The sequence below is a fragment of the Camelina sativa genome, chromosome 9 (genome assembly GCF_000633955.1).
Source record: "Camelina sativa cultivar DH55 chromosome 9, Cs, whole genome shotgun sequence".
In the NCBI taxonomy this organism is placed as follows: domain Eukaryota; kingdom Viridiplantae; phylum Streptophyta; class Magnoliopsida; order Brassicales; family Brassicaceae; genus Camelina; species Camelina sativa.
In genome coordinates, this window is record NC_025693.1 from 30,447,450 (window position 1) to 30,472,893 (window position 25,444).

At 32.6% G+C, this 25,444-nt stretch overlaps 7 protein-coding genes across 9 annotated transcripts; 4 read left to right on the forward strand and 3 right to left on the reverse strand.

Moving 5' to 3' along the window:
• Window positions 1,003-4,134, reverse strand: LOC104713218. Of its 2 annotated transcripts, none has more exons than XM_010430292.2 (3): window positions 3,639-4,134; window positions 2,860-2,925; window positions 1,003-1,381 (listed from the first exon to the last, which is right to left on the reverse strand). In XM_010430292.2, exons 1-3 carry the CDS (start codon window positions 4,092-4,094, stop codon window positions 1,304-1,306), a joined length of 600 nt encoding a protein of 199 aa, XP_010428594.1. In that variant the 5' UTR covers window positions 4,095-4,134; the 3' UTR covers window positions 1,003-1,303. The 2 variants fall into 2 exon arrangements, with proteins under 2 accessions (XP_010428594.1, XP_010428593.1); XM_010430291.2 differs by having other exon boundaries at window positions 2,860-2,928; window positions 3,639-4,131.
• On the reverse strand, window positions 6,757-9,214 carry LOC104713219 (endoglucanase 10). The gene is made up of 6 exons (XM_010430293.1): window positions 8,691-9,214; window positions 8,303-8,586; window positions 7,787-8,221; window positions 7,567-7,705; window positions 7,317-7,483; window positions 6,757-7,230 (listed from the first exon to the last, which is right to left on the reverse strand). Exons 1-6 carry the CDS (start codon window positions 8,908-8,910, stop codon window positions 6,898-6,900), a joined length of 1,578 nt encoding a protein of 525 aa, XP_010428595.1. The 5' UTR covers window positions 8,911-9,214; the 3' UTR covers window positions 6,757-6,897.
• On the forward strand, window positions 9,763-11,172 carry LOC104713220. 2 transcript variants are annotated; one of them, XM_010430296.2, is made up of 3 exons: window positions 9,763-9,868; window positions 10,150-10,515; window positions 10,605-11,172. In XM_010430296.2, exons 2-3 carry the CDS (start codon window positions 10,171-10,173, stop codon window positions 11,154-11,156), a joined length of 897 nt encoding a protein of 298 aa, XP_010428598.1. In that variant the 5' UTR covers window positions 9,763-9,868; window positions 10,150-10,170; the 3' UTR covers window positions 11,157-11,172. The 2 variants fall into 2 exon arrangements, with proteins under 2 accessions (XP_010428598.1, XP_010428599.1); XM_010430297.2 differs by having other exon boundaries at window positions 10,171-10,515.
• LOC104713221 (protein disulfide-isomerase LQY1, chloroplastic) lies at window positions 11,293-12,394 on the reverse strand. Its single transcript, XM_010430298.2, has 5 exons — window positions 12,168-12,394; window positions 11,985-12,068; window positions 11,858-11,909; window positions 11,613-11,769; window positions 11,293-11,505 (listed from the first exon to the last, which is right to left on the reverse strand). Exons 1-5 carry the CDS (start codon window positions 12,312-12,314, stop codon window positions 11,484-11,486), a joined length of 462 nt encoding a protein of 153 aa, XP_010428600.1. The 5' UTR covers window positions 12,315-12,394; the 3' UTR covers window positions 11,293-11,483.
• On the forward strand, window positions 12,872-14,281 carry LOC104713222 (putative HVA22-like protein g). Its single transcript, XM_010430299.2, has 6 exons — window positions 12,872-13,027; window positions 13,131-13,229; window positions 13,338-13,394; window positions 13,493-13,556; window positions 13,647-13,853; window positions 14,034-14,281. The coding sequence occupies exons 1-6, from the start codon at window positions 12,996-12,998 to the stop codon at window positions 14,106-14,108; spliced, it is 534 nt and encodes a 177-aa protein (XP_010428601.1). The 5' UTR covers window positions 12,872-12,995; the 3' UTR covers window positions 14,109-14,281.
• LOC104713223 lies at window positions 18,210-20,807 on the forward strand. Its single transcript, XM_010430302.2, has 3 exons — window positions 18,210-18,943; window positions 19,030-19,127; window positions 20,002-20,807. The coding sequence occupies exons 1-3, from the start codon at window positions 18,348-18,350 to the stop codon at window positions 20,712-20,714; spliced, it is 1,407 nt and encodes a 468-aa protein (XP_010428604.1). The 5' UTR covers window positions 18,210-18,347; the 3' UTR covers window positions 20,715-20,807.
• Window positions 25,135-25,401, forward strand: LOC104715854. Its single transcript, XM_019230327.1, has one exon. The coding sequence runs from the start codon at window positions 25,147-25,149 to the stop codon at window positions 25,399-25,401; it is 255 nt and encodes an 84-aa protein (XP_019085872.1). The 5' UTR covers window positions 25,135-25,146.

Genomic DNA, 25,444 nt, shown 5'->3' on the forward strand with positions numbered 1-25,444 from the left:
AAGGAACTTGTTTGGTAATATCATCCATATTGTGTATCTTCGTCATTGAGAGCAGTTCTTGTATCTTATCAGTTACAGAGATAGATGAATCCAAGAGCTTGTTGTTTTTTATAAAACAAAATTTATAAATATATAAAATACACAATTAAATAGTACATTTCCCAATTAGAACAAATTTACACAGTATTTGTCAAAAAATTTAGCGTTGAGTTGGTTTGATTAAGTTAGCTTTAACTTCGATTTGTTATTATAATTATTTCAACAATATTTATTTATTTATTTTAGTTTAAGATAACACTAGGGTAAAAATTGAATCTTATTTAATTGTGTGTTAATGAGAAAAATAACATAAAAACAACAAGTGAAAAATATTACATTTGGCTCTCAGTCTCTCACACATTCATTCTCTCTCTATAATAACCTCTTGGTTCGAGAGTTTGTATATATATTCTTCTCTCTATAAATTGCTAGCCTAAAATAATATCTTCGTCCCAAAACTTATAAATGTTGAAGCAAAAAAAAAAAATGAAACAAAAATTAATTTAATCAAACCTACACAGTGCTAAAAAAATTCAACTAATCAGAGCAAATTAACACTAAAACAACTAGCTTTGATTATCCTAAAAATTACTTCAAATCAATCAAAATCCAACAAAATCAAAGTTAAAGCTAGTTTAATTAAATCAACACAACGCCAAAATAATCTAACTATGTATTTTTGTTTTAATTGGGAAATCGACTAGTCTAATTGTGTAATTTTGTTTATAGATTTAAATATCTTAAAATTAGTAAAGATAAAGAGGAAACTTTGAGTTCTGGCTAAAAATTGTTAATAAAAAATAAAAAATGTTGACATGTATATTTTCTGGCAATGATAAAAAATTTTAATGTATTTTTTTATAAATATTATAAAGTTGGGTTTTTTTTTCCAGGAATTGTGTCAAAAAAATAACAGCGTCGTTCATCCTGTTACGGCAAATGGGGATATCATAACAAAAAACAGATCGTGCTACCAATTCTTGGTTATAAGGAGAATGTTCTACAATGTGTTGAATCTTTGTTATTGGAAGCTACCAATTATGTGAAATAATGCAGGGTTTAAGAACAAAATAAGCAAAAAAAAAGAGAGACAGAAACGCTTAGAAATATGCCATAGAATTTCCAATGGAGCCATCCACTCTAGAACCCATGAGAGATCGCCAAAAATTAACGCATTACATTCGCATTTGATCTCTTAGTCTGCCAATTGAAACTTATAGTATATATCCAAAGAAAATGCAACAATGATGTAGAAAATGAGTTGTTACATAATAGTGCATACAGAAATGGCGGTTCCAACAGTAAATCCGACCTCCATTGCTTTCAGCGCACCCGACCATCCCTGCAACCACACATCCAAAATCTCATATTATATCCTCAAAAAAATGTTTGGAGTATTTTCAAAAATACATTTTTCAAAAATATCCTCTTATGTTGTTTATTTTCAAAAATACCATTTTCTATGTACAAAATGACTAAATTCTAAGCTCTAAATTGCAAATACTAAATTATACCTCCTCAAAACTATACCCTAAATATAAAATAGAAAATTCAAACCTATAAATAAAATTCTAAAAATTAATTTAACATATTGTAAATTTTTTAAAGAAGATAAAAATGAAAATGTTCAAAAGAAATATCTCGAAAAAGGCAATTCTTACAAATTCTCAATATGGTTCCTCGTATCTTGTCACTATTAATACAATTATTGATTTAGTATATTCTACATATTTGTTTAGTCAACCCCATATTCACCACTTTTGTATCTACATCCCTTATATAATAAAACGAAAGTACATAACTTTTTTGTACACTATATAATTTTTATAAGTTAGTTATAAAATTGCGAAAAAAAAAAAAAAGTTAGTTATAAAATAGGTTATATATTAAATATAAGTTGGTTAAAAAGAGATTATAGATTAATTGGTCAATCTATATAAATGCACTTAAGAATATCCCAAAGAATCTTATTAAAAAGAATATTCCAATGCTTTATACAATTTCCAGTTTTATCTTTAATATTCCATGTATTGTTACAAAATATATATTGTTAGGCATAAATATATATTGTTAGGTGTAAAAAAGAATAAAATATTGGCAATTTATCACTTTTAATTCTGATTTCTGATATTGAAAATAAAATTTTACCTAAGCACGAGTCATATTAAAAAACTTTCACCAAACATGTTCAAAAATTAAAATAAAAACAAACAACAAACATAACCATTTCTCATACATAAAATTACAAAATTATCATTATAAAACTTACAAAATATGTGTTTTTTTCAAGTCATCATATTTAACATATGATTTTATTGCATAATGTTTTATCCAAAAAAAACTTTTAAAAACAATTATATAAATTATATTTTATTCTAAAATTATAATATAAATAAAAGGAATTTCAACCGATGCTCTAGCACGAGTCCTAATCTAGATTTTAATATAAAATGAAAGCTAACTTTCTTACAATGCAATTGAATTTAACACATGCATGTTTCTTCGGTAAAACTTTTTATTAATGCAATAAGATTTAACAATATATTTAATACATGTAATTATAATCAATAAATCAAAACGAAGTGATCATTTGATGCCTTCCTTATTAATTTGTATTAATTAATATTAAGTTATCAAAACAATTTTTACCATGGATAATTTTTTTCTCTAAACTTTTACATATTAAAAAGATATCAAACTAAAATAAAATATTTTCACTTCTACGAATAAAGTACTTAGAAATAGCCAATAATAAAAAAATGTCTACCGATCTATGAAAAAAATATATTTTTAAAAAAAGTAGATGTCAAAATTGCTTACAATCCCAGATTCTTCTTCAGACTGGTTTTCATCATCAGGCGGCTGTTGTGGCGACTGCGGTGGCGGCTGCTGCAAAATTTAGAATATACCAACAATACTTAGCTTGTTTTGTATGAACCCTTGTATAGTTTATGCAATTAAGATAAAAAAAAATTTCCTAACGATGGTAAATTTATATGTTTATATTCAATAATGGTAGATACATATGTTACATACAACAACTTTCTAACAAAAACGCCGGTTACAAATTAATGTCATAAAAGTCTACGATCATAAAACAAATATACATAGTCAAAACAGATTACCTTTTGGAGAAATAAAACAAACTTATCACTAATTTCATTTTTTATTTTAGTTTAAGGCTTTTATAAATGAAATCCAGATCCTTAACTGTGGAAAATATCTGAATCACAAACCAAAAGGGACATGTAATTAATCCCAAGTCAGAAAAAAAAAATTAAGGTCAAATTTTCTGGGTTTATAAATAAGGTCAAACCAACCTTGGAGTTATTTTTCAATTTTATTAATGTTTGGTTGAAAAAAAAAAAAAAAAATCTGAGTTAGGTTTTTCAAAAAACACAGATTTTTTTTTTTGTTTTTTGATCAAAAAAATAAAATCCTTATTAGATTTAAATCCGTTCTTCATCGAATAATCGTTTTGACGTGTCGTCTCTCCCTGTTTCGTTTCTTTCATTGCACCATCTCTCTTCATTTACATAATGATATTTCTAAAACTAAAAAATCTAAATAAAAAGAAACAATTAATAAAGACAGCGTACCAGAGGATCGTTACGCTTAGCTCGTAATAAAACATTACTATCCAAGAAGAGACGATGCGGATGGCTATAAGCTTGCCGCTTATAACACTTGACGCAGAGATCAAACGTGTCGTCGCCACATTTCGATTCAAAGCACGTTACACACGTGAAGTATAAACCACTCAGAGCATGGAGGCACACGTCGCAGCAAACGGTATGCGTCCGAGCCACATAGTAAAGGGTCAAGACCTCCGCGAAGTCGAGCTGACCGTCCCCATTTTGGTCAAGCGTCGGAAACATCTCGGGATGGAAGCTAGCTAAACCGGCGGTTTTACCCAAGAAGTCGGTATACTCACGAAGGCTGACACGGCCGTTACCGTCAACGTCCATTGCCCGGAAAAACTGACGTGCCAAATTCTTTTGTTCCTCGGTGCCGTTGTTGTAATAAGCAACCGCCGCTTCCCTGAGCTCTTCCATTATTGATGAGATTGTTGAGAGGGATAAGTGAATGGAGAATATGTGAATGGATTATATATATGTGAATGGAGAATATCTTGTTTAAGGTAGATGCATGTGTGTGGATGTTATGAAGAGGAGACTTGCTTAAGTCGAAATGGTCAATGACTTTGACAAAATGAAAAAATATGTTTTTTAAAAAAAATTTATTTTAGAGGAAAAGGCTTTTTCTTTGTCAACCAAATATTAAATTAGAAGATAACTCTAATGTTAAGCAAAGTTATATACATCTACATAATTATATACATCAACCCAGACTTTTAAAGATAATAATACATCAATTCTTGTATTCATATAACAACACAAACTTAACAAAGAGATAACTTCCATTAAATTTTATTTTTATTCAAAATAACTAATAAGCATAGGATATGAACTACAATTTTTGAGCAGAGAAATGGTGGATGCTATGAAGAGGAGACTTGCTTAAAATCGAAATGTCAATGATTTTAGCAAAATGAAAAAATCTGTTTTGTTTTTTTTTTTTTTTTTTTGAAAAGTCTATACTAGTATATCAACAAAAACTTATTTTAAAAAAAAAATACATCAACTTTGTGTATTCATATAACAACAAAAACTTAACAAAGAGATAATTTCCATTAACTTTTATTTTTATTCAAAATATTAATATATACATGATAATTTTTATATACCAAAATGTAAAATATTAAAAACTCCAGAAATTTATTTAAAATTTTTAAAATTCAAAAATATAGAATCAAAATTATGTTAACAATATAAAACATAAAATTGTGCTTATTTTAATTGGTGAAATAAATATGAATAATTTATGATAAAATAATACATATATTTTTTTCGATCAAATTTTGGATTCTCAAAAATAACTCATAAGTATAGGATATGAATTATGATTTTTGAGCAGAGAAATTGTGGATACTATGCAGAGGAGACTTGCTTAAATCGAAATGTCAATGACTTACGCAAAATAAAAAAATCTGGTTTGTTTTTTTTTTTTTGTTGAAAAGTCTATATACTATATTAGTAAACCAAAACTTATTTTTTAATAATACATCAATTTTTTATATTCATATAACAACAAAAAACTTAAAGAAGAGATCATTTCCATTAATTTTTATTTTCTTCAAAATATTAATATATACATGATAAATTTTATATACCAAAATGTAAAATACTAAAAACTCCAGAAATTTATTTAAAATTTTAAAAAATTCAAAAATATAGAATTAAAATTATGTTAACAATATAAAACATAAAATTGTGCTATATTTTTATTGGTGATCTAAATTATGAATATTTATGATAAAATAATATAAACATATATATATATATATATATATATATTTTGATCAGATTTTTGGATTCTCAAAAATAACTGATAAGCATAGGATATGAACTACGAATGCTATGAAGAGGAGACTTGATTAAATTGAAATGTCAATGACTTAAGGAAAATGAAAAAATCTGTTTTGTTTTTTTTTTGTTGTTGAAAAGTCTACAGACTATATTAGTAAACCAAAACTTATTTTTTAATGATACATCAACTTTTTGTATTCATATAACAACAAAAACTTAACAAAGATATATTTTCCATTAAATTTTATTTTATTCAAAATATTAATATATACAAATAAATTTTATTTACCAAAATTTAAAATACTAAGAACTCCAGAAATTTATTTAAAATTTTTAAAATTCAAAAATATAGAATTAAAATTATGTTAACAATATAAAACATAAAATTGTGCTATATTTTTATTGGTGATATAAAATATGAACAATTTATGATAAAATAATATAAACATATATATATATATATATATTTCGATCAGATTTTCGATTCTCAAAAATAACTGATAAGCATAGGATATAAACTACGATTTTTGAGCAGAAAAATTGTGGATGCTATGAAGAGGAGACTTGCTTAAATCGAAAGGTCAATGACTTAAGCAAAATGAAAAAAATCTGTTTTGTTTTTTTGTTGTTGAAAAGTCTATATACTATATTAGTAAACCAAAACTTATTTTTTAATAATACATCAATTTTTTGTATTCATATAACAACACAAATTTTATTTTATTCAAATATTAATATATAGATGATAAATTTTAAATACCAAAATGTAAAATCCTATAAACTCCAGAAATTTATAAAAAAAAAAATCTGGCAAAGATACTGAGGAAACTTTGAGTTCTGGCCACTTCAGGAGATTGTTAATAGAAAAATAAAAAATGTTGACATGTGTATGTTTCTGGCAATTATAAAAAAAATTCATGTATTTTATAACAAATATTGATAAGTTGGATTCTTTTCGGGAATTGTTTAAAAAACAGTAACAGCGTTGTTCACATTGTTAACGGGCTGTTACGGAGTTAGGGAAATCTGAATAGAAAATATACCGTGCTTTTTATATTTATAAATTTGTTTGTGTATTTTCAGGCAAGGAAAAATGTTTGTATATTTTTTTGGCAAATATTAAATAAGTATGCATATTTTTCAGGAATATTGCAAGTTGCAACATTGTTATTTTTTTTTGTCATTCGTCATTTGTGTGCATCAAATCAACTAGTCAACCTATGTTGTGTGTGTGTTGTAGGCTTGTAGCTCTGTACTTTGATTTATTTTTTGTCGACAAGCTTTGTAATTTGATTAGACAACTAATTGTTTGTTTAACACTCATCAACATATCAACCAATACACAGCGTGTGAATAATACACAAACATTAAAAAAGAAAGAAACAAAAAAAAAATACACGTAGCAATGTGATTTCAATCAAAAAATAGCTCACTTCAAAGATTGTAAAGCAGAAGAGGTAGTGACAAGACTAGACAAAAGACCAACGAGAAGTGCATTGTTGTAAGTGGTTGGCTCGTTCTGCATTGGGTTCTCTCGTGAGTCAGTGAACGTCTCGTTGAAGAAAGGTCCACCTACGAGTGCACCATATGCTATGTTTGGGTTTGGTTTGGTTGAGTTGAACCATTTGAATCCATCTAAGCACCCTGTGGTTGCATCTGCGGGAATAGAAGCTCCTCTATGATGCACAAACTCTGGGTATTTGTCTCCATAACCCACCACGAAGCTCGTTCCTAACGGATTCTTCCCCAGCATGTAATCAGCCTACAGGAAGAAACTCCAGTGAGTCTTCTTCTTTGAGTTGTTTTATATTGTTTGTGTATAGTTTCTCATATGTTGTTAGTAGTTACCTGTGATTTGGCGAAATCTCTGAGCTCTGTTGCTTTGAAGATTTTACCGTCGCAAGATATTTTGTGGATTCGGGAAGTGAGCATGTAATCACTGAAAAGCGAGGCTAAGAACGCTGAGGACACGGATTGTTGCAGCGAGTTCCATTCACTAACCCATACAAGACCACCTATTTAACAAGAACCAAGCTTTATAAGAAACTGAGTCAAAGAGGCTTTATGTTGTATATGCAATATTAAAAGTAGAGATTACCGTTTGTTCTACTAGCTGTAGCTGTTGGAGACTTTGGTAAAAGCCCACACATGACAGCTTTAGCTGTGTCCCTGTAACTTCCAAGTCCCTTGCTTCCTGCTAAATCTTTTTTAAAGAAGAGTAATCTTGATAATAGTACCTGCAATGATTAAGAAGCATAAATGTTATTCAAGCGAAAAAAATCAAAAACAGAAATGCTCCAACTGGTGTTCAATCTAACCTGTGTTCCAGCAAGCTTGTTGTCCCAACTAAACCAAGTTGGATTTCCAAAACTAGCAAACTCATTTCCATGTTTAGTCACATAGTCAAGGTAAGTTTTGTCCTCCGTAGCATGGTACAACCAACTAGCAGCCCATAATAACTCATCCCCATACCCTGTCGAATTGTAAAACTTCTGAACCTCAGGTATATTAACACTGTAAGAGCCTCGTTTAGTATCTGCAAAATCAAACAACTGCTTGGCATGCTTCAAAAGCGTGGCTGAATACTGAGAGTCACTATCCTTAAACACTAAAGACGCAGAAGCCATAGCTGCAGCAGTTTCCGCAGCAACCTCCGTCCCTGGAGTATCTACATCAATTTTAGTAAGTGGTCTCTTCTCTTTCATATCCTCAGGTCTCTCCCAGCATGGATGATCTATTTTTGGATCTCCCACCTATAATACACAATCAATCACTATGAGACTCATTTGCTTCCACACTCTAATCTAAGCATGAATGATTTTGAAGTCCAAAACCTGGATATAGAGGACATTATCAGAAGGATGAGCTTTGATAAGATAATCAGTAGTCCAACGAAGAGAGTCTTTAGCAGGATCTAATTGGTTGACAGCATCCATCTGATCACCATACTCAAGAATCGACCATGAAAGAACCGTAGCAGTGAAAGCCATAGGGAAACCAAACTTAATATGATCACCAGCATCATATAAGCCTTTGGAAAGATCAAGATCAGCTTCACTTCCATCTTTAAGACCTGAATCTCCTCTCCAAGGTATCTTATTGTTCACCAATTTACCAGCTAACAACATTCAAAAACATGCAAACGAATCAAAATCAAAAATAACTTGTCAGGTAAGTTAAGAATCTAATGGAATCTGCGAAATTAGATTGAAGAAGTATTACATTTCTGGATATCGAAGAACTGTAAAGACAACTTGAGAGCGTCGGCGTATTTTTTATCAATGGCGCCGGGAGGACCAGGAACAGGACCAGAACCATCAGCGTCACCGGATTTCTTCATTCTAGATTTGACGGTGTAAACGACGGCGAGAACAACAGCAGCTAACACAATAATCGCGATAAACCAACCGCACCAACCTTTGGACTTTGATTTCTCCCCCATTTTTTTGATTTTTTTCGAAATTCGTGGATTTGATTTTAGATCCGAGGTTCAATGTAGCTAGATTCACTTAGCTACACGGATCTATAGGAATCTGTTGATGAAGATGGGAAGGAGGAGCAAAGGTGATAGGTTGAATCAAAAAGGAAGGTGGAGAGAGGAGTCACTGCCCACACTTCTGCTTCTTCTACTCTAACTTAAAAAATAAAAAATCAAATCTCTCTAAAAATTAGTTTAAAGTCGGTGGAGTATCAAGCGGGATTTCAGATCTATCTAATTTTTTTTTTTCCTTCTTTAGAATCTTTTTTTTTTTGTGTTAGTATATTAAATCAAGGTTGTATTTATTGATTAATGTAATTTATAAGGTGAATAATTACTGTTTTACCCCTTTTTAACTTTAAAGGAAGCAAATGAGACGGGTACAACTGTATGTAAAATGTAGTCAGTGTGTCACTGTCACAATTGTCGGTCGCTATATCAATTTTTATTAGGTGTCCACATTTATAATAGGAGGAAAAGAACTAATTTGTTTGTAAATAAAATTAAGTAGGCCAACATTTTAAATTGGGAAAAATTAAAAAAATCTGATGGGAACAAGAACAACAGATTAAAGAAGTTTAATAAGGAACAAGTGGGGTTAGTGGTGCTTTATTTTTGTTGCCATTTGTTGCCATATCTCACCATGCAAGGCTTCTCCATCTTTGTCGACTCTAGCCAGAGGTGTATAAGTATTGAGTCTATTGACCATTATGCCAATGAAAGACAAAGTGGAAAATTTGAGATTATTGGGTCTGGGCTTTACCAAGCATTAAACTAGCCCATTAGCACGCCAACTTGGCAGAATCCCTAAATCCGAACCCTTTATTTTTTTTTTTTCTTATTATCTAGAGATTCAGTCTTGCGCTCGTAATCCATGGAGGACTGATCGAGTGATCGTGTTATAATTTCCATCTCCAGAGAGGTCGTCAGTCTATAACAAGTTCCGCACTTGCGTTTTTTTCTCTTTATATTTTGTTCTGAAATCGCCGGATGATGAGTTTATTTCGTGATCACATCACACCATAATTAGCTGAATTTCTTAGAAATTGCTATGGTCCTTTTGATTTTGTATGTAGTACCACAAAGTAATTGGTAATGTGTTACGTCATTTTTATCAAGTGTCACTGTGTCAGGTGTAAAGTCTCTGTCTTGTGTTTATCTTGTGATAGATATATATAGCTGATGTCTTATTATTTTTATTAGGTCTTTAATTTTGAATCACAGATGTTGATGGATGTTGAAGCTAACGCACAACCAACAAAGCAAGATCGATCGAGAAAGAGATGGACTCCGTTTCTTGACAAGGTTTTAGCTGACTTGGTGGTTAAACAGATTCAATCAGGAAACAGACATAACAACGTTTTCGATAGCAAAGCATGGAATAACATACGCCGTGAATTCAACGAGCAGACGGAGCTTAACTTCAACAATATTCAGTTGAGGAAACATCTTGCTGTTCTGAGACAACGCTATAACACTCTTGAATCATCTCATGTTCAAAACGAATCTGTTCTCGAAGAAGATACAAGATGTATCTTGGGGTTTGACTTGTTGGAAGAAGACTCTGGTGTAAGCTTACTTACTTTTATCCTCTTTAGGTTTAAGCATTGTGTTTTATTGAAGGAAATGCTTGTTTTTTTGCACACATGGTTCCACAGGTACAGCCTAGGAGTGATGAAGCAGTTAATGTTAAGGATTGTCCCATTTATGAGCAGCTTTGCACTATATTTGGTGATGATTCCGTTGATGGTAGATATGCTCAGTCAAGTCACTTTGAAGGATTAGAAGAATCCATGGCAAATCAATCCTCAGAGAATATATCAACACCAATCTTAGCGCAAGCAGACACAAACTTGGTAGATAGAAAAAGGAAGAGAGAACCTGATTCAAAGACCTCTTTAGGACCGAGCCATATTGATCAAGCAGCATTGGAGAAAATGGCAGGTGCTTTGTCGGACATGGTAACTACTTTGAGGTCAAGGATGGCTGATTCGGAAACGCAAGAGGACAGATTTAGTATTACAAACTGTATCAATGTGCTTGACGAGATAGAGAACATGGATGAAGGCGTCTACTATGCAGCTTTAGACATTTTTGAGAACCCTGGTCTTAGAGAGACTTTCATATCTCTTAAAAGTAACAAGTTACGGTTAACATGGTTACAAGGAAAATGCAGGAAACTTTCTCCTTCAGTTTCACTGGTAGGCTGACTTCAACCTATATATATGTAGCTAGCTCCTTGTTGTTGCAAGTAAAAACCAATAGATTTGGTCTTTTGTAGAGATTTGTTTTGGTTGCTGATTGATGATAGATAGCTAAAGAGGGAAAATAGTATCAGCTTTAAGATGAAGATACAAGCTTACTGTCATGTTACTTCATGACAACAGAAGAAATATTTTGATTGAACTCTGATCTCTATGATACAACATGTTGTTCCGTCATGTGTTTGGTGAACAAAACAGTATTGTACAATGAAGAAATGTGAGAAGGGAGGAAAAAGAGATACTTTGATCTGTTTTCTCTAGTGCAAAGACAATTTAGTCATCGTCCTTGAACTCCCTGACCATATACGAAAAAAGAAGATAACAAAAGTGTGAGTATATCTATCTCTACAATGTGCAACAACAACAAAAAAAACAGAGTAGCTTTGAATAATCATACAGTACCTTCGATCAAGGTATCGAGGTTGAACACCAGAGCCTTGACAAGTAGTGCAAGTTAAAGAACCAGCACCATCACAGTTGATGCAGTTAGAGACTTCTTTCTCTCCACCACCAAGCTCTACTGTCACATTACCACTTCCCACACACAATCTACATTTCTCTGCTCCACAAAATAAACAAACACCATCAACTTGATAGAGAGTTATAAGAGATAAGAGTAATAAAAGAAGCAATAATAAAAAACGTACGAGCTCCGGTTCCATTGCAAGGAAAACAAGGTTGAGTATTCTCTCGCTTAGACTAAATCGAGAAGTTGTGTTAGAAAAACGCAAAAAAATCTCAATCGATTGAATCAAGTGAATCTGAAAGACTTACGGCATTGTCGATTTGAGTTTCGTAGAACACAGGGATTCCGATTCCTAATGCGACGCTGGCTACGCCAACTGATATTGCGACTACCTAAAATTACGAAAAAAAAAACCGAAATTGAGAATCAAATTGAAGTGATGAGAAGAGAGAAGAGAGAGAGAGAGAGAGAGAGATGAGAATCAAAAGTACCGTGTTGGGATCGAGTTCAGCTTTGATTTGGGGATAAGATGGAGACCGGAGATTCTTCGCGGAGAAAGAAGGCGGAGTGAAATTGATTGGACGGTGGATGAACGGAGAGTGAAGAAGACGAGGCGGAGAGGGTGCTGAAACTGGCATTTCGATTTCGATGTTGTGTGGAAAGCTATGGAGAACGATAGCTTAAGCGCGCGCGAAGATGAGAGGAGGAGGAAGAAGAAGATGAACCAGTGGTTTTGGGATAATCTCAGCCACTAGATGTTTAATCATTAGCGGCTAAGATTTGTTCACGTGGCTTTATTCGATTTATCCAAATTTTATCCATTTTTGTATTTCGGAGAGGGAGCAATCAGGTGCGAAAACGATACGGTACACCCTCTGGTCAAAAGTAGAAGATAGTAACCGTCAGATCAAAATCCAACGGCTGCTAAAACTTTTTTCAAAGTTGTTTGTTTTACGTACTCGGTTACTATATGATATGGAGCCCGCAACGCACTGTTTCAAGTTAAAACTGTCAAGCAGAGAACAAAATATATACAATTAGGAGAAAAAAGGATTCGCAAGTCACTATCCCCGATACGAATCATACCGTTTTCGCTTCTCCTTTCGCGCAAGTCACTGTCCGTAACCGTCGCCTGCCGCATCATCACGTCGTCTCATCATAAGATAGGTATATATGTTATGGTTTCAATCGCTTTTAAACGTTGCGTCATCTCAATGCTTAGTGTCTCGTTTTCGGAATTTGGATATAGTTCATAATTATATAATTGTGATTAGCAGATTCGTTTGTTGTTTTTGCATATGTTTAGCAGGTGATCACAAATGATTGGATCGTTTCTGACAAGAGGCCTTCTGTATGTTACTCAATAACTTTGATCTCTTCTTTTGTGTTCCCTAGCTAGGAATAGTTAGTTGTATATAATCAAACAAACTAATGAAACTTTCAATTATTGACAGAATGGTGTTTGGATATGCGTATCCTGCTTATGAGTGTTACAAAACGGTTGAACTCAACAAGCCTGAGATTGAACACCTTCAGTTCTGGTGCCAATATTGGTATAATATTATGATGAGCGTCTCTCATATAATTCTTTTCTTTTCTTGATCTCTAGCTTTTAAGGTTACTAAATATTGCTTGTTGCTTCCTCTTAAACATCTTTGTAGGATTATTGTAGCTGTTTTAACGATATCCGAACGAGTTGGCGATGCTCTTGTTTCCTGGTACGTACATGTTGTTATTAATTTTTTAAGTACTTGGTTAGTAACAAATATATAGTTTCGCTGTTCTTATTATATTATATTTTGTTTTCATTTTGAAGGTTACCAATGTATAGCGAGGCCAAGTTGGCATTCTTTATTTATCTCTGGTTCCCAAAGACCAAAGTAAGTAAAGCCTATGAGATACAAAATCTTTTGATTCAATTGTCTTTCTCTCTAACAATTGATATATCTTCTGTGTGTTTACCTTTTCAGGGAACTACATATGTGTACGATTCTTTCTTCAGGCCATACATCTCAAAGCATGAAGATGAAATTGACCGCAGCTTGATAGAGGTACGGACTAGAGCTGGGAATATGGCAATGATATATCTCCAAAAAGCAATCAACCATGGACACACAAGATTCTTTGAGATCTTGCAGTATATTTCCGAACAATCTACACCAAAATCTAAGTCTGAGGTAATTAGTTAATTCTTTTCACCTCTCTCTACGCGTATATATATATATATATATATATATATATATATATATCTTGTTTCTAGTGTCCACGCATGATCTTTCTACTCTTTTTGACTCTTTTTAACATGTGAGAGTTCATTATAAGATCTTTAATTTACTACTTCTTCTATTTGTGAACAGGAAAAGAAACAGACAACAACACCTGAAGTTGATGACCCAATTCCTAAGGTGAAAGAAAACGAAGTTACCAAGTGAGGTAGAGACTCATCCAAGAGGATGTAACACTAAGACTGACTCGTGAATCCACACATTGTACTAACTATGTATCATTCATCTTCTTTCTTTTAGTCGCTAATAGGAGGAACAAACGTATATGCGTTAATGTTACTTTCATATTACAAATGTAAATTGCTAATAAATAAAGTACCTTAATTTATCCATTGAACTATTAGAATTTGGCTTGACATGTACCGTAAACTTAAATGCTTCACGTGTGTGATGGCACCCAATCCCTTATCAAGCCCACATGTGACATGTCTCCACTCTCTTAATCTAGCAGGCCGGATATAAACCGACCTGTCAAAACCCACCTATCATCTCAATTCGTTGTGGATCAGGTTAAATGTGACGGGTAGCAGAATGGATAAACTGCTTTTACATCACTGCTCAAATACTTTTATTTTTAAATTTCAAAGAAACTATATACACTTTGGTCGTTATTACATTTGTTACTCAAAAGATAAAAGAACACTCTGCAAAGTAATTTATAAAACGAAAGGGGTTAAACATAAAAATAATACATAAACAATAGGACCACACGGCTACAAGTTGTGACATATCATCATTGTGTGGAAAAATACATAAACATTTACAAAATATCTAACTGTATGGCATTGTATTTATTGTACGTACAAAATAACCAATTTGATAATACGTGTAAAACGAAGACCAAAATGAATACAGATTTTCATAAATTTATGAGTTGTGTAGAGAGACCAATAATTGAAAGAAGGATATGCAACGGAATGATTGATGAATCCACTATAAAAATTAGGGACCATATTTGAATGATAGTTGTTGTATATATCTACTTGCATTTATTGATATGAAGCTTGTTGTTGTTGTTGTATGATCCAGTGTGAAACTAAAGAGTGTCAGCAAGAAGAACCTCTCTTCTTCTTCTTATTTTTTTCACCATTTTGTTTAATTCTCCACAAGCCATCCCTGACGCGATAAAAATCCCAATTTTGGACTCTCTAACTATAAAAAAGCAACACAACAACAAACAACTACAATTTTTAGGTAGTAAAGACCAAAACCAGGTCTCGTTTTCTCTCATCTAATTTTCTACAAGTTATTTGATTGCAGAATGAGTGTGTGAAAAGAATTACATTGCAGTTGTTACAAGTATTCTAGTATTAAAGTAGACCACATGCTTTTCATACATACTGTATCATTATCACAATGTATTATTCACACTTTCGTGACAGTTCTTTAGGCATATGAGATATGACTATAGTTTTTTTTACTGTAAAAGTTTACTTTATTAATATGGAACATGATACAGTAAGATACTTTCAAGATGATGCAAAACAGTAATGGATATTAACAGTTTATTTTGGAAACTAATTCTCAAATGTATATTTTCTTGTACCACAGGTATTATGTTCGTTTGTTTGTACAAAATTTCAAAAATCGTATGTCTGTTTAAAAAGTGTACTAAATAATTTGTTTTCTTTTTTCTTTATGATATTTGACCCTTTGAGCTAGGGATTAATTATTTGATATTAGTGATATGTCCGTACGTTTAAGTTTTCAACTAGTTGGGTGGGAGATGTAATCTAATTAAAATGACATCAGATGCGGGGCTTGATTCGATTCCTTATAATAAGTACGTAGTATAGTATATTATGATAACATGAAATGGGGACACAACAATTGTCTCTAGTTTTCATATATTTTAAAACCATTTTGCCAAACCTTTAGACCCCAAATCACACGTGCACTTTATAACATGGTAAACGAATAACACATTATACTAAGAGTAACACCATTTTGTATCTAGAGATATACTGATCTTCTAGTCTTCTTGTTGTTGGTCACAGAAATAAACCTTACAAAAATTTTCAAAACATACCTGAGAAAATTCATGAAAAGATCCATACTACTAGTATATACGTATCACAGTACGAAGCTTTCTCTCTCTCTGTCGGTGTTTTAAAAAACTACAATCGTTCGTGGCTCTATATTTAATGCCATATTCAAAGCACTTGAATTTATACAAATTGGGAATTGGAAGGTTTCTCTTTACTGCAATACAAGATGGGTAATACCAATATAAAATTTATATCAAATTTTGAAGTTATAAATGAGTAAAATTTATTAATCACAACCCAACCCTTACCAGCCACGTTGTCAGTATAGACTCTTTTTAATACTACATGCAGCAGGGATTAAAATTTTCTGTCAGTCGAATAAATTCCATTGTCACCGGACTTCTAACAAATTATTTAAACGTTACGTTTGTAAACAATTACTTTAACTTTTCGTTTTTTTGAAATTCAAACTCGTTTTTTTTAAGAATCAAACACATTCTCAACACCTCGCGCTCCTTTTTCTTCTTTTGTCTCAATGAAACTTATAAAATAGCAAACATCATTGAACACAATTTGAAACGAAATGACTAATTCTATAATGATAATAATAATGATCTCTGATGATTTTTATAACCAAGTTTATTAGATTGAAAAAACAAAAGAGAGGGACAAATGTGGAACACGACAAGTGAGAAGGCCAAAGCGACTTCGTGATAAAATCCAAGTATTGCGGCGAATGTGAAGGCCTTCGATTTTTACATCTGGTCAATGGTCAACCTTATAAAAAAATATTTTGATTGCTTCAGTTTTTACCTTGATTATGATTACAGTAATTCACTTTATGTTACTTATTGATGAGCGATTAATACAATTACTCAAATCTATGTGTTGAGTGTTTAATACCACAACCTAAAAGTATATGGTGCCTGAGTTATCAATATTATTACTGCCATGATGTAAGTTAGACACTGTGTTGTGGAATTCTCAATTCTCACCATTTATTATAAAATAAAGTATCATTTATTTCGTGCACTAAACCTTTTTATGATAATCAGTATATTAATAAATGAATTTACACCCATACCTATTTACACAAACTTCAAGTGTAACTCCACCACTTTTTACTGTAGTGGAATCAGTTTATGACACCCTAACTTAATTACTTTTGAGAAAGGAACAGTCTATCAGTCTAGTCCAATATCGTTTTCTTACAGATTACATACACATTGCAGATATATTGCATTTTTTTTTTTTTTTTTTGGACTAATGCAGATATATTGCATATATCTTAAATACTGTAAATAATTATTGAATTTAACACCAAAACATACTATAGAAATAAATTAAAATACAGTATGGTTTAGTTTATTTATAGGAAGGAATCTAAGAAATAAAAGGCATTGAAAAATCCAACTCGAGACAAATAGAACATTTGGAATCCGTAATCACAGTTCCAAATACGAAGTTTCCAAAGACCTTGTCTGGTGTTTAACGTGTAATATATCTTGTTTCTGTTTTAAACAATTGTTTTGACCATACATCCAAAACAATTATTTTATAATAATGAGTACTACTCCAATCTTCAAACCTTTTCTATTTTGATAAACATGGATTAATTCTCCAATCTATAGTCTTCATAGCTAAAATTTTCATTATTATTATGTATTATAGCGTCTCATAATAATGAGATTTCAATCAGAGATTTGAGTATAATATACCAAACAAATCGATATATTAAAGAGTCAAGATGCTTTCTTACGTGGCATTTTGTCTGCATCTCTACCAATAGAAGCTTCAGTGACGTTAACAAAGTCAGCCCCTTAAGTAGGTCAAACTGTAATGGCAGATTATATAGATGAAGCAGATAGATAGATGAAAGCAGTTAAAGCACATACAAGGCCAACCAAGCTCGTCCAAAAAAAATTAATTTCAATAGTATCTTCTAACTAATTTCTTATCATCAAAAAAGTAATTCACTATTTGAAATGCATATTAAATACTGTTCTTTCTTTTGAGGAAAATATACAAAATTAACTGCACTGCAAGCCTACAACTAAAAAAGTAAGCAACCAGATGCCAAAATTAATTAGAAAGATCTGACAAAACAAGATATCTGAATATAGTTAATTTAGTACCCTTTGTACAATTCAAAAGATTATAAATCTTAGTAAATTAAAATTCGAAATGAGAAGGGTAAGAAAGTAAAACTGTAAAATAAAGACCCATTAAAGAAAGATAGAGCCCACTACTTTAACCTTCTTCCCTCCTTATTACACATCTTGGATCCATCTTCGATTTCAACACCTAAGAAAAAAAAGGTTATAATTAAAGAACCATAAAGAAGAACACAAAAGAGAAACTCTCACATTCTCAAGAGTTTCTTTCCTTCTTTCTTACAATGGCTTTACTAACTTTCTTGCCGGAAAACGCAGAGCCGCCTCAAAAACACAATCCACCGTCGAGCAAACGCAAGAAACGCGAGAATCCCACCGACCAAACTCAACCGCAGAAACAGAAACCACACAAACCGCAGAAATCGAAGAAACCAGTACTTCCTAAGCAGCCTTCTTCATGGGACCAAATCAAGAACCTATTGACTTGCAAACAAATCGAAGGGTCAAGAGTCCATGATCCTTCCAAGAACTCTCAGCCTGCTCCGTCCATCACTACTAACTTATCTCCTTCCAAGCTCGGCTCGTCGTGCAGCTCCATATGTAGCTTCAGAGACGTGGCTCACGGCAACACTCGCGTGGTTCATAGAGCAGACCACTCTCCCGACGTAGCTAACTCGACTGCTCCTGACTCGGAGACTCGGCTTCTGACTCGGAAACCTGGTCAACACGGTTCCTCTTCGTCTCGGTCTCTTACATCTGGCTCAACGAGATCTAACGCCAGTGGGAGTTACACGTCATCATCAACGACTTCGTTTAGAGCCATGCAGTTCCGTAAACTCTCCGGATGTTACGAATGTCACATGATCGTTGACCCTAGCAGGTAAAAATGACTACACAAATTAATGATGAGAGAAGTCATCCTAGTTATAATTTAGTATGTTCATTATTTTTTTCTTTAAATGGTAGGTATCCAATTTCGCCTAGGGTTTGTGCTTGTTCCCAATGTGGAGAAGTTTTTCCCAAGCTTGAAAGCTTAGAGCTTCATCAAGCTGTTCGTCACGCAGGTACGGGTTTTACATTTTACTATTTTCGTTTGTTAAAATTAATTTTAACTTTATCATTTAGCTCAAATTATTTAATTACGCTCTAGCTAATAGCTACAATCTTTTTTCTTTTTTGGTGTGAATACTGAGTAGTCGCATTTTTTAAAGTTAAACCTAGTATCCAGTGGGATTTCGTTAATGCAAATTGCTTAGTAAAGTAAAATATTATGTTTTTGGATCCTTAATTGGAAAAAAATTAAGATCTCAGTCCATGATTTGACTTGTGAATGATGATATAAACTCAACTTGTTTAGTATTTGATTGAATTATTAGCACTAACACATGTTTTCCGGTGAATCTGCACTTGGATTTATCGATAGATTTACCATAATGTTAAGCAAATAATTAACGAACATGCTTTATTAGCTTACACTTATCTTTTTTTAATGGAATCAAGATCTCAATGTTATTGTCGGTGATAATATCGATCAAATAAGTTAGGATGAATTTGGCCTTATGTAGCAGATTCATCCGCATTTTTAGAGAATATTACAAAAGAGAATAGGGAATAAATATAACTGGAGAGGTACAATATATTCTATGGTATCCATATATGTCGTTTTGCTTTGGAAAACACTTAGCATGCTGCCATGGGGACCATTTTGTGTACTATAAAAAGAAACAGCTGTCTCTCTGCTCTTAACTAAATTCAATGTCCCCCTGATACTTATTACGTGTCATTTAACTATTCGACAGTATAAGAATTACAACCCCACCTGACAGTAACCGAATTAAAACTCTGTCTTAATGTTTCCAAAACTCAAGATTTTGTTTTGACTTGATAATACAGTTTCCCTGATTTTATGAGCAAAAAACGTTGTCGTTTTCTTTGCAGTTTCGGAGTTAGGTCCGGAAGATTCGGGTCGAAACATAGTGGAGATCATATTCAAATCAAGCTGGCTTAAAAAAGACAGTCCCATCTGTCAGATCGAACGGATATTAAAAGTCCACAACACTCAACGTACGATCCAACGGTTTGAAGATTGTCGAGACGCAGTGAAGGCGCGTGCGCTTCAAACCACCAGAAAAGACGCTCGCTGTGCCGCTGACGGCAACGAGCTTCTTCGTTTCCACTGCACCACTCTCACTTGCTCTCTCGGAGCTCGTGGCTCGTCTTCTCTCTGCTCTAACCTCCCTGGCTGTGGCGTATGCAACGCGATTCGCCACGGATTCCTAGGAAAATCCGCTGGCGGAGGAGGAGCTACCGCAACCGCTAACGTAGGCGGGGTGAGGACGACGGCGAGTAGCGGAAGAGCTGATGATTTGCTGACGTGTAGCGATGATGCGAGGAGGGTGATGCTTGTGTGCCGCGTGATCGCTGGGAGAGTTAAACGCGTTGATTTACCGGCGGCGGAGGGTTCTGTTACGGCGGAGAAGAAGTCTCCGGTGGAGGATAGTTCGGCGGTCGGAGTTTCATCGAGCAATGGTGTGTTTGACTCGGTGGCGGTCAACGCTGGAGTTTATTCGAATCTGGAGGAGCTTGTGGTTTATAACCCGAGAGCTATATTACCTTGCTTCGTAGTTATTTACAAAGTCTTAGAATCTTGAATTTGTAATGTTAACTTAAGAAATAATGTTTGTTCTAGTACTTCTAACATTTTATAGTATAAGGAAATTAGGTTAATTAATCATCAACCTGAATCATAAATCCCATCTTATTATTGACTTAATAAGTGTGTAATTCTTAGGATTTTAAGCTAGTATGTTCAAAATTACATATTTTTTTTATCATTGAGCTCATGATTAGGTTAAGAATTACTAGTAGAGTGAGGTTAAAAACTAATGATTATTAATTATGATCAAGTTAACGTGTTCTTTTCTCAAATTAGGCCTTTTGACCAGTAAGTAAGCGTAACATTTTGTTAACTATAGTAACTTTCACAGCTGTTCACACTGGTGGGCATCAAATAGTGTGGGACTGGCAGAGTGGTATAATTGCTACCACATGCGTTTTCAGTAAATTGTTTTATTCACCCGAGTTCTTTTCATTTTTTGTTCTTTAATTTTTCTAGGGAAAGCTGAATTGATTTTGTAAATAAAAGTTGGGTGTTGTATAGTTTTATTAGTTGAGTATACATATTATTACATAGTGTCGTCAAAACATAAGAAGAAACACAGTAGTTATATATTGGTATGGTTCAGATAAGTTCGAAATTTACCCATAAATAATAAAGGGTTAAAGCACGCTGAGAGGGTGCACCATTGGAACTTTCCTCGTTGTCAGAAGCTGCTACATTGTTTATTTATAAAATAAGTCGATTTCTCCTTGAAGTTGCAAATGAAATCAGAGATTTGGAATCAAACCAGTTTTATATTCGAGTTTTGCAACAAATATGTGGAACATACCATCAGTTTCACTGTTTCAGAATTCAGAAGTTATATTAAAAGATGGAGTTAAAGTTGACTCAACCAACTGTAGCGAGCAATGTTAAAAAGTAAGACCTTAAAACACATACGCATATGTCTATATCCAAATTTTTAAACAACATTGATTATGTAATGGTAATATTTGTATATTCTATAAAACAAAATATTTGAGACCTATGGACCTTTGAGTAACAACAAATTCCAAATGGGGAGATGCTTAATCCCGCTTGTAGTTTATGTTGTGAGAGGTTTTGTTGAAGAGTGTTTGGAAATAATTTCAGATCATCATAAAAAGTAGCATTGATGAATCATAATCTGTGAATTCTGCAAAGCCAGAAAAAGTGGCTTTAAAAATCCAGAACATATGATAAAAAAAAGAAGCTTGACAATATTTAAGGAGAAAAATGTCATTTAAATCATGAATTTTTAAATTTTGGCCATTTAAACCATGAATTTTGTTGTACGCCATTTAAAACATCTAACTTTTGTTGATTAATTTTTTTAAACATGAAATTTTGTTGACCAAGCCAAAAAAGACATGACGTTAAATTTAATAGTTGATCTACTAACAGACGTTACTTTGCCGTTAATCACACCGTTACTAACGTTTTAATGGAAGTTTTAGTTCGAGAAAATATCATTTAAACTATGAACTTTTTAATATAGGCCATTTAAACCATGAACTTGTAAATGTATGTCATTTAAACCATGAACTTTCAAATTTCTGTCATATAAACCATGAACTTGCCTTGGGCGTTAGGTGAAAACTAGACAACCTGAAAATTTTGGTTATCAAAGCAAACCGAAAAGAGAAAACCTAACCGTATGACGCAATTGATTTGGATAATTGGATTTTGGTTCGGTAGGTTTATTAGAAACCGCAAAAGTATATAACCCTAACCGGCTAAACCGTTTAACCCTTAGTTTAGTTTCTCTCTTCTTTTTTCGACTCTGCCTCATGATGCGATTCTGAAAAAGAGAATGAAGAACATCAATTCATCCTTTTTTTTCGATCTTTGTCATGTTTATTTGTTTTGAGTCTTTTCATTTATTAGGACACTACACTAGAGTTTGAAGGATTGATCATCTTGTTTTAAGACACTACACTAGAGTTTGAAGGATTGATCATTGTATTCATGTATTATGGTTTAAATGACATAAATTTGAAAATTTATGGTTTAAATGATATACATTTATAAGTTCATGGTTTAAATGGCCTATATTAAAAAGTTCATGGTTTAAATGACATTTTTTCAAACTAAAACTTCCATTAAAACGACATAGTTTTGTCAGTAACAGAGTGATTAACGGCGAAGTAACGTCTGTTAGTAGGTCAACTATCGGATTTAACGTCATGTCTTTTTTGGCTTGGTCAACGAAACTTCATGTTTAAAAAAGCTAATCAACAAAAGTTGATGTTTTAAATGGCCTACAACAAAGTTCATGGTTTAAATGGCCAAATTTAAAAGTTCATGATTTAAATGACATTTTTCCCGATATTTAAGAGTCATATACAAAACAAGTGATTAGTTCTTTTAATAGTTTGTTGATTATTAACTTACTATTATTACTGGTGCAATAAGAAAAGCTATACAGAGAAGAAAGCAATACATTTTTTTGTCCTGCTTCTTTTTATAATTTTTTTTTTACCGTATTTCGTTTACCTCTTTAGTCTAAAGTATTATCTTATTATTGAATATTGTTTACTTTTTCTTTTTCTGCAATTTTATTTTACCGTTTTAAGTCACTAGTCTGATTCTACTATGCTAGTGTAATATCTTCCCTAAAAACTCGGACTTGTTTACAAAAAATAAATAGAAAAACTTCCCTCAAAAGAACTGAACACAAAAAAAACTTGACTCAAAATGGAAACTAAAAATATATCACTGTGAGGTGAAACACCTAAAAATATATGTTACGTGTAAACTCGAATGGGCCTTCATGACTTGTTAGCCCCCGGCCATTAGTTACCTTAGAAAAATTTTAGACCCAAAGGTGTGAATCGTAACTCAAAGGTCCTTGATCCATTGAATTCGGCGAAGTCTTTTTTTTTTTTTTTGTCGTCTCTTTTTTTTTTTTTTTTGAAGTACAGATAATTCATTTGTTTACAGAAACGAAGTAAACTAATTGAATCATTTATCGTGCATGACTAAAAAATTACATGTTATTTTAGCCGATCTTTGTACATGATGATGTTACACTTTTACTTTTATGTTTAGTCCATGTGCGAAATTACATTCCAATTATTACGCAATTTTACCACAACATCTTTTACAAATAAGTTTCTCTCATATCATCATTTAGCATATTTACTCCTAGATAAAAAGGCCAACTGAATCAGTCTGATAAAATTCTCTGATATAGTAGTAAAAGTTCATGAAATTAATGAACTATTGAGCTATTTATGAGTTATCCAGGTGGTTTTAGTTAGTTTTAACTTTTAAGGAAGAATTTAAAGTGCAAGACATAATCATAACCGTCATAAAACCTTAAATTATAAAAAAAGAAACCTAATCCAACAAATCATTTCACCAAAAGCCTCTTAATTCTTTTTTGTTCTCTCCATGTCGCCTTCTCTCTAATGAATTTCCTCGTTATCTGCCTTTTAATATGTACTTTTTTTTTTAATCAAACTCTTGTTTTGTTCTACGTGCGAATAATGTTTTTGAAGTTAAATGTTTTGCTTACTGGTCCCAATATTCATTGTACCCCTAAAACTAGGTCAAAGACAAGTGTAACCGCAGGACCACTAATCTCCTTTTCTGAATGTAATCACTAATTACAGCTTTAATTATGCATTAATTATACGGCAATTCAACCTATGATTACTCGTACGTTGATTAGTTTCCTTTGTTTCTCATTGAAAGCTTTTAAAACTAAAGAAAACTTCAGTCTCTATGTCCATGTGGTGAGGTATATCATACGTTGGAATTATAGCAAAAGATACTGACATTGTCTTGAAGTGTTGCTGATGCTGTACACTTATACTTTGATCATAATTCCACGATGTAATTTTTCATATTTTGTATTGCAGTCACATTTAGACGAAAACATTTTAATAAGATAACTACTTTAGTCTTTGAACTAACAAATGAAAAAAACAAAAGTTGATATGGGATCTAAAATAAATTAAGCATATTGTTGGCCAATGTTGGGGGAAAAAACATTTTTTTTCCTGAGCAATGCTATGAGTCTGTGACACTTAGTCGGAACCATATACAATATAAACTATATAATAGGTTAATCTCTTGTCATTTAATTAAAACAAAAATTGGAGACAGTTAGATGGGATTAAGAGCTTTAGATAGAGTTAAGATGGGGCCTACATATGTTCATAGGATAAAACACATCTCAAGAAATTCTTTGGTGGTTTAATCATTGAAACACTCTTGTTCCTGTTTTTCCTCCTTGATGAATCATTACAAATTTTACTTGGGGAAATTTTTTAATTTAATTTTATAAGAATTTTGAATGCTAGTTCTATAGTTATTAAATTATCAAAAATATGTATACACGAGCTTTCACCATTCATATATAGAGTATATAGACAAAACCCTCGAGATCCAATTCATCTCTTCGAACGATCAGTTCGATAGGATTATCTGTCTTCACGATGAAGCTCTTCCACGGATTACGAAAGTTTCTCATGAGGCTCATCGATCTCACTCTCCCTTCCTCCTCTCGCCGGCATAAGAACTCACGCAACGGCTCCCACGACGGAGAGAGGTTTGAGCCGCCGAAGGTTTCGTGTAGTAGTTCGTACTATTCGTCTCATGTACACTACAGTGAAGCTATCGCTGATTGCATAGAGTTCTTCAACAAGTCTTCGGCTATGTCTTGTGATGAAGATCATGAAGCTTACGTTTAGTGATCAACATCTCAAAAGTCAAAGCTCACTTCTTTTTTTGTTT

Excerpts from the sequence above, each read along its gene's own strand:
- LOC104713221 (XM_010430298.2), bottom strand. The coding sequence starts at position 12,314 with ATGCCAGTTTCAGCACCCTCTCCGCCTCGTCTTCTTCACTCTCCGTTC. Across the intron at positions 12,069-12,167 it reads CTGAACTCGATCCCAACACG|GTAGTCGCAATATCAGTTGG; the intron begins GTACTTTTGATT and ends TCGTAATTTTAG. Across the intron at positions 11,506-11,612 it reads CCTCGATACCTTGATCGAAG|GGAGTTCAAGGACGATGACT; the intron begins GTACTGTATGAT and ends GTATATGGTCAG.
- LOC104715854 (XM_019230327.1), top strand. The coding sequence starts at position 25,147 with ATGAAGCTCTTCCACGGATTACGAAAGTTTCTCATGAGGCTCATCGAT.
- LOC104713218 (XM_010430291.2), bottom strand. The coding sequence starts at position 4,094 with ATGGAAGAGCTCAGGGAAGCGGCGGTTGCTTATTACAACAACGGCACC. Across the intron at positions 2,929-3,638 it reads CTAAGCGTAACGATCCTCTG|CAGCCGCCACCGCAGTCGCC; the intron begins GTACGCTGTCTT and ends TAAATTTTGCAG. Across the intron at positions 1,382-2,859 it reads CTGAAGAAGAATCTGGGATT|GGATGGTCGGGTGCGCTGAA; the intron begins GTAAGCAATTTT and ends GTGTGGTTGCAG.
- LOC104713223 (XM_010430302.2), top strand. The coding sequence starts at position 18,348 with ATGGCTTTACTAACTTTCTTGCCGGAAAACGCAGAGCCGCCTCAAAAA. Across the intron at positions 18,944-19,029 it reads ATGATCGTTGACCCTAGCAG|GTATCCAATTTCGCCTAGGG; the intron begins GTAAAAATGACT and ends TTTAAATGGTAG. Across the intron at positions 19,128-20,001 it reads TCAAGCTGTTCGTCACGCAG|TTTCGGAGTTAGGTCCGGAA; the intron begins GTACGGGTTTTA and ends TTTTCTTTGCAG.
- LOC104713222 (XM_010430299.2), top strand. The coding sequence starts at position 12,996 with ATGATTGGATCGTTTCTGACAAGAGGCCTTCT. Across the intron at positions 13,230-13,337 it reads CAGTTCTGGTGCCAATATTG|GATTATTGTAGCTGTTTTAA; the intron begins GTATAATATTAT and ends ACATCTTTGTAG. Across the intron at positions 13,854-14,033 it reads CACCAAAATCTAAGTCTGAG|GAAAAGAAACAGACAACAAC; the intron begins GTAATTAGTTAA and ends ATTTGTGAACAG.
- LOC104713219 (XM_010430293.1), bottom strand. The coding sequence starts at position 8,910 with ATGGGGGAGAAATCAAAGTCCAAAGGTTGGTGCGGTTGGTTTATCGCG. Across the intron at positions 7,706-7,786 it reads ACAAGCTTGCTGGAACACAG|GTACTATTATCAAGATTACT; the intron begins GTTAGATTGAAC and ends TAATCATTGCAG. Across the intron at positions 7,484-7,566 it reads TACAGCTAGTAGAACAAACG|GTGGTCTTGTATGGGTTAGT; the intron begins GTAATCTCTACT and ends CTTGTTAAATAG.
- LOC104713220 (XM_010430296.2), top strand. The coding sequence starts at position 10,171 with ATGTTGATGGATGTTGAAGCTAACGCACAACCAACAAAGCAAGATCGA. Across the intron at positions 10,516-10,604 it reads TGTTGGAAGAAGACTCTGGT|GTACAGCCTAGGAGTGATGA; the intron begins GTAAGCTTACTT and ends ATGGTTCCACAG.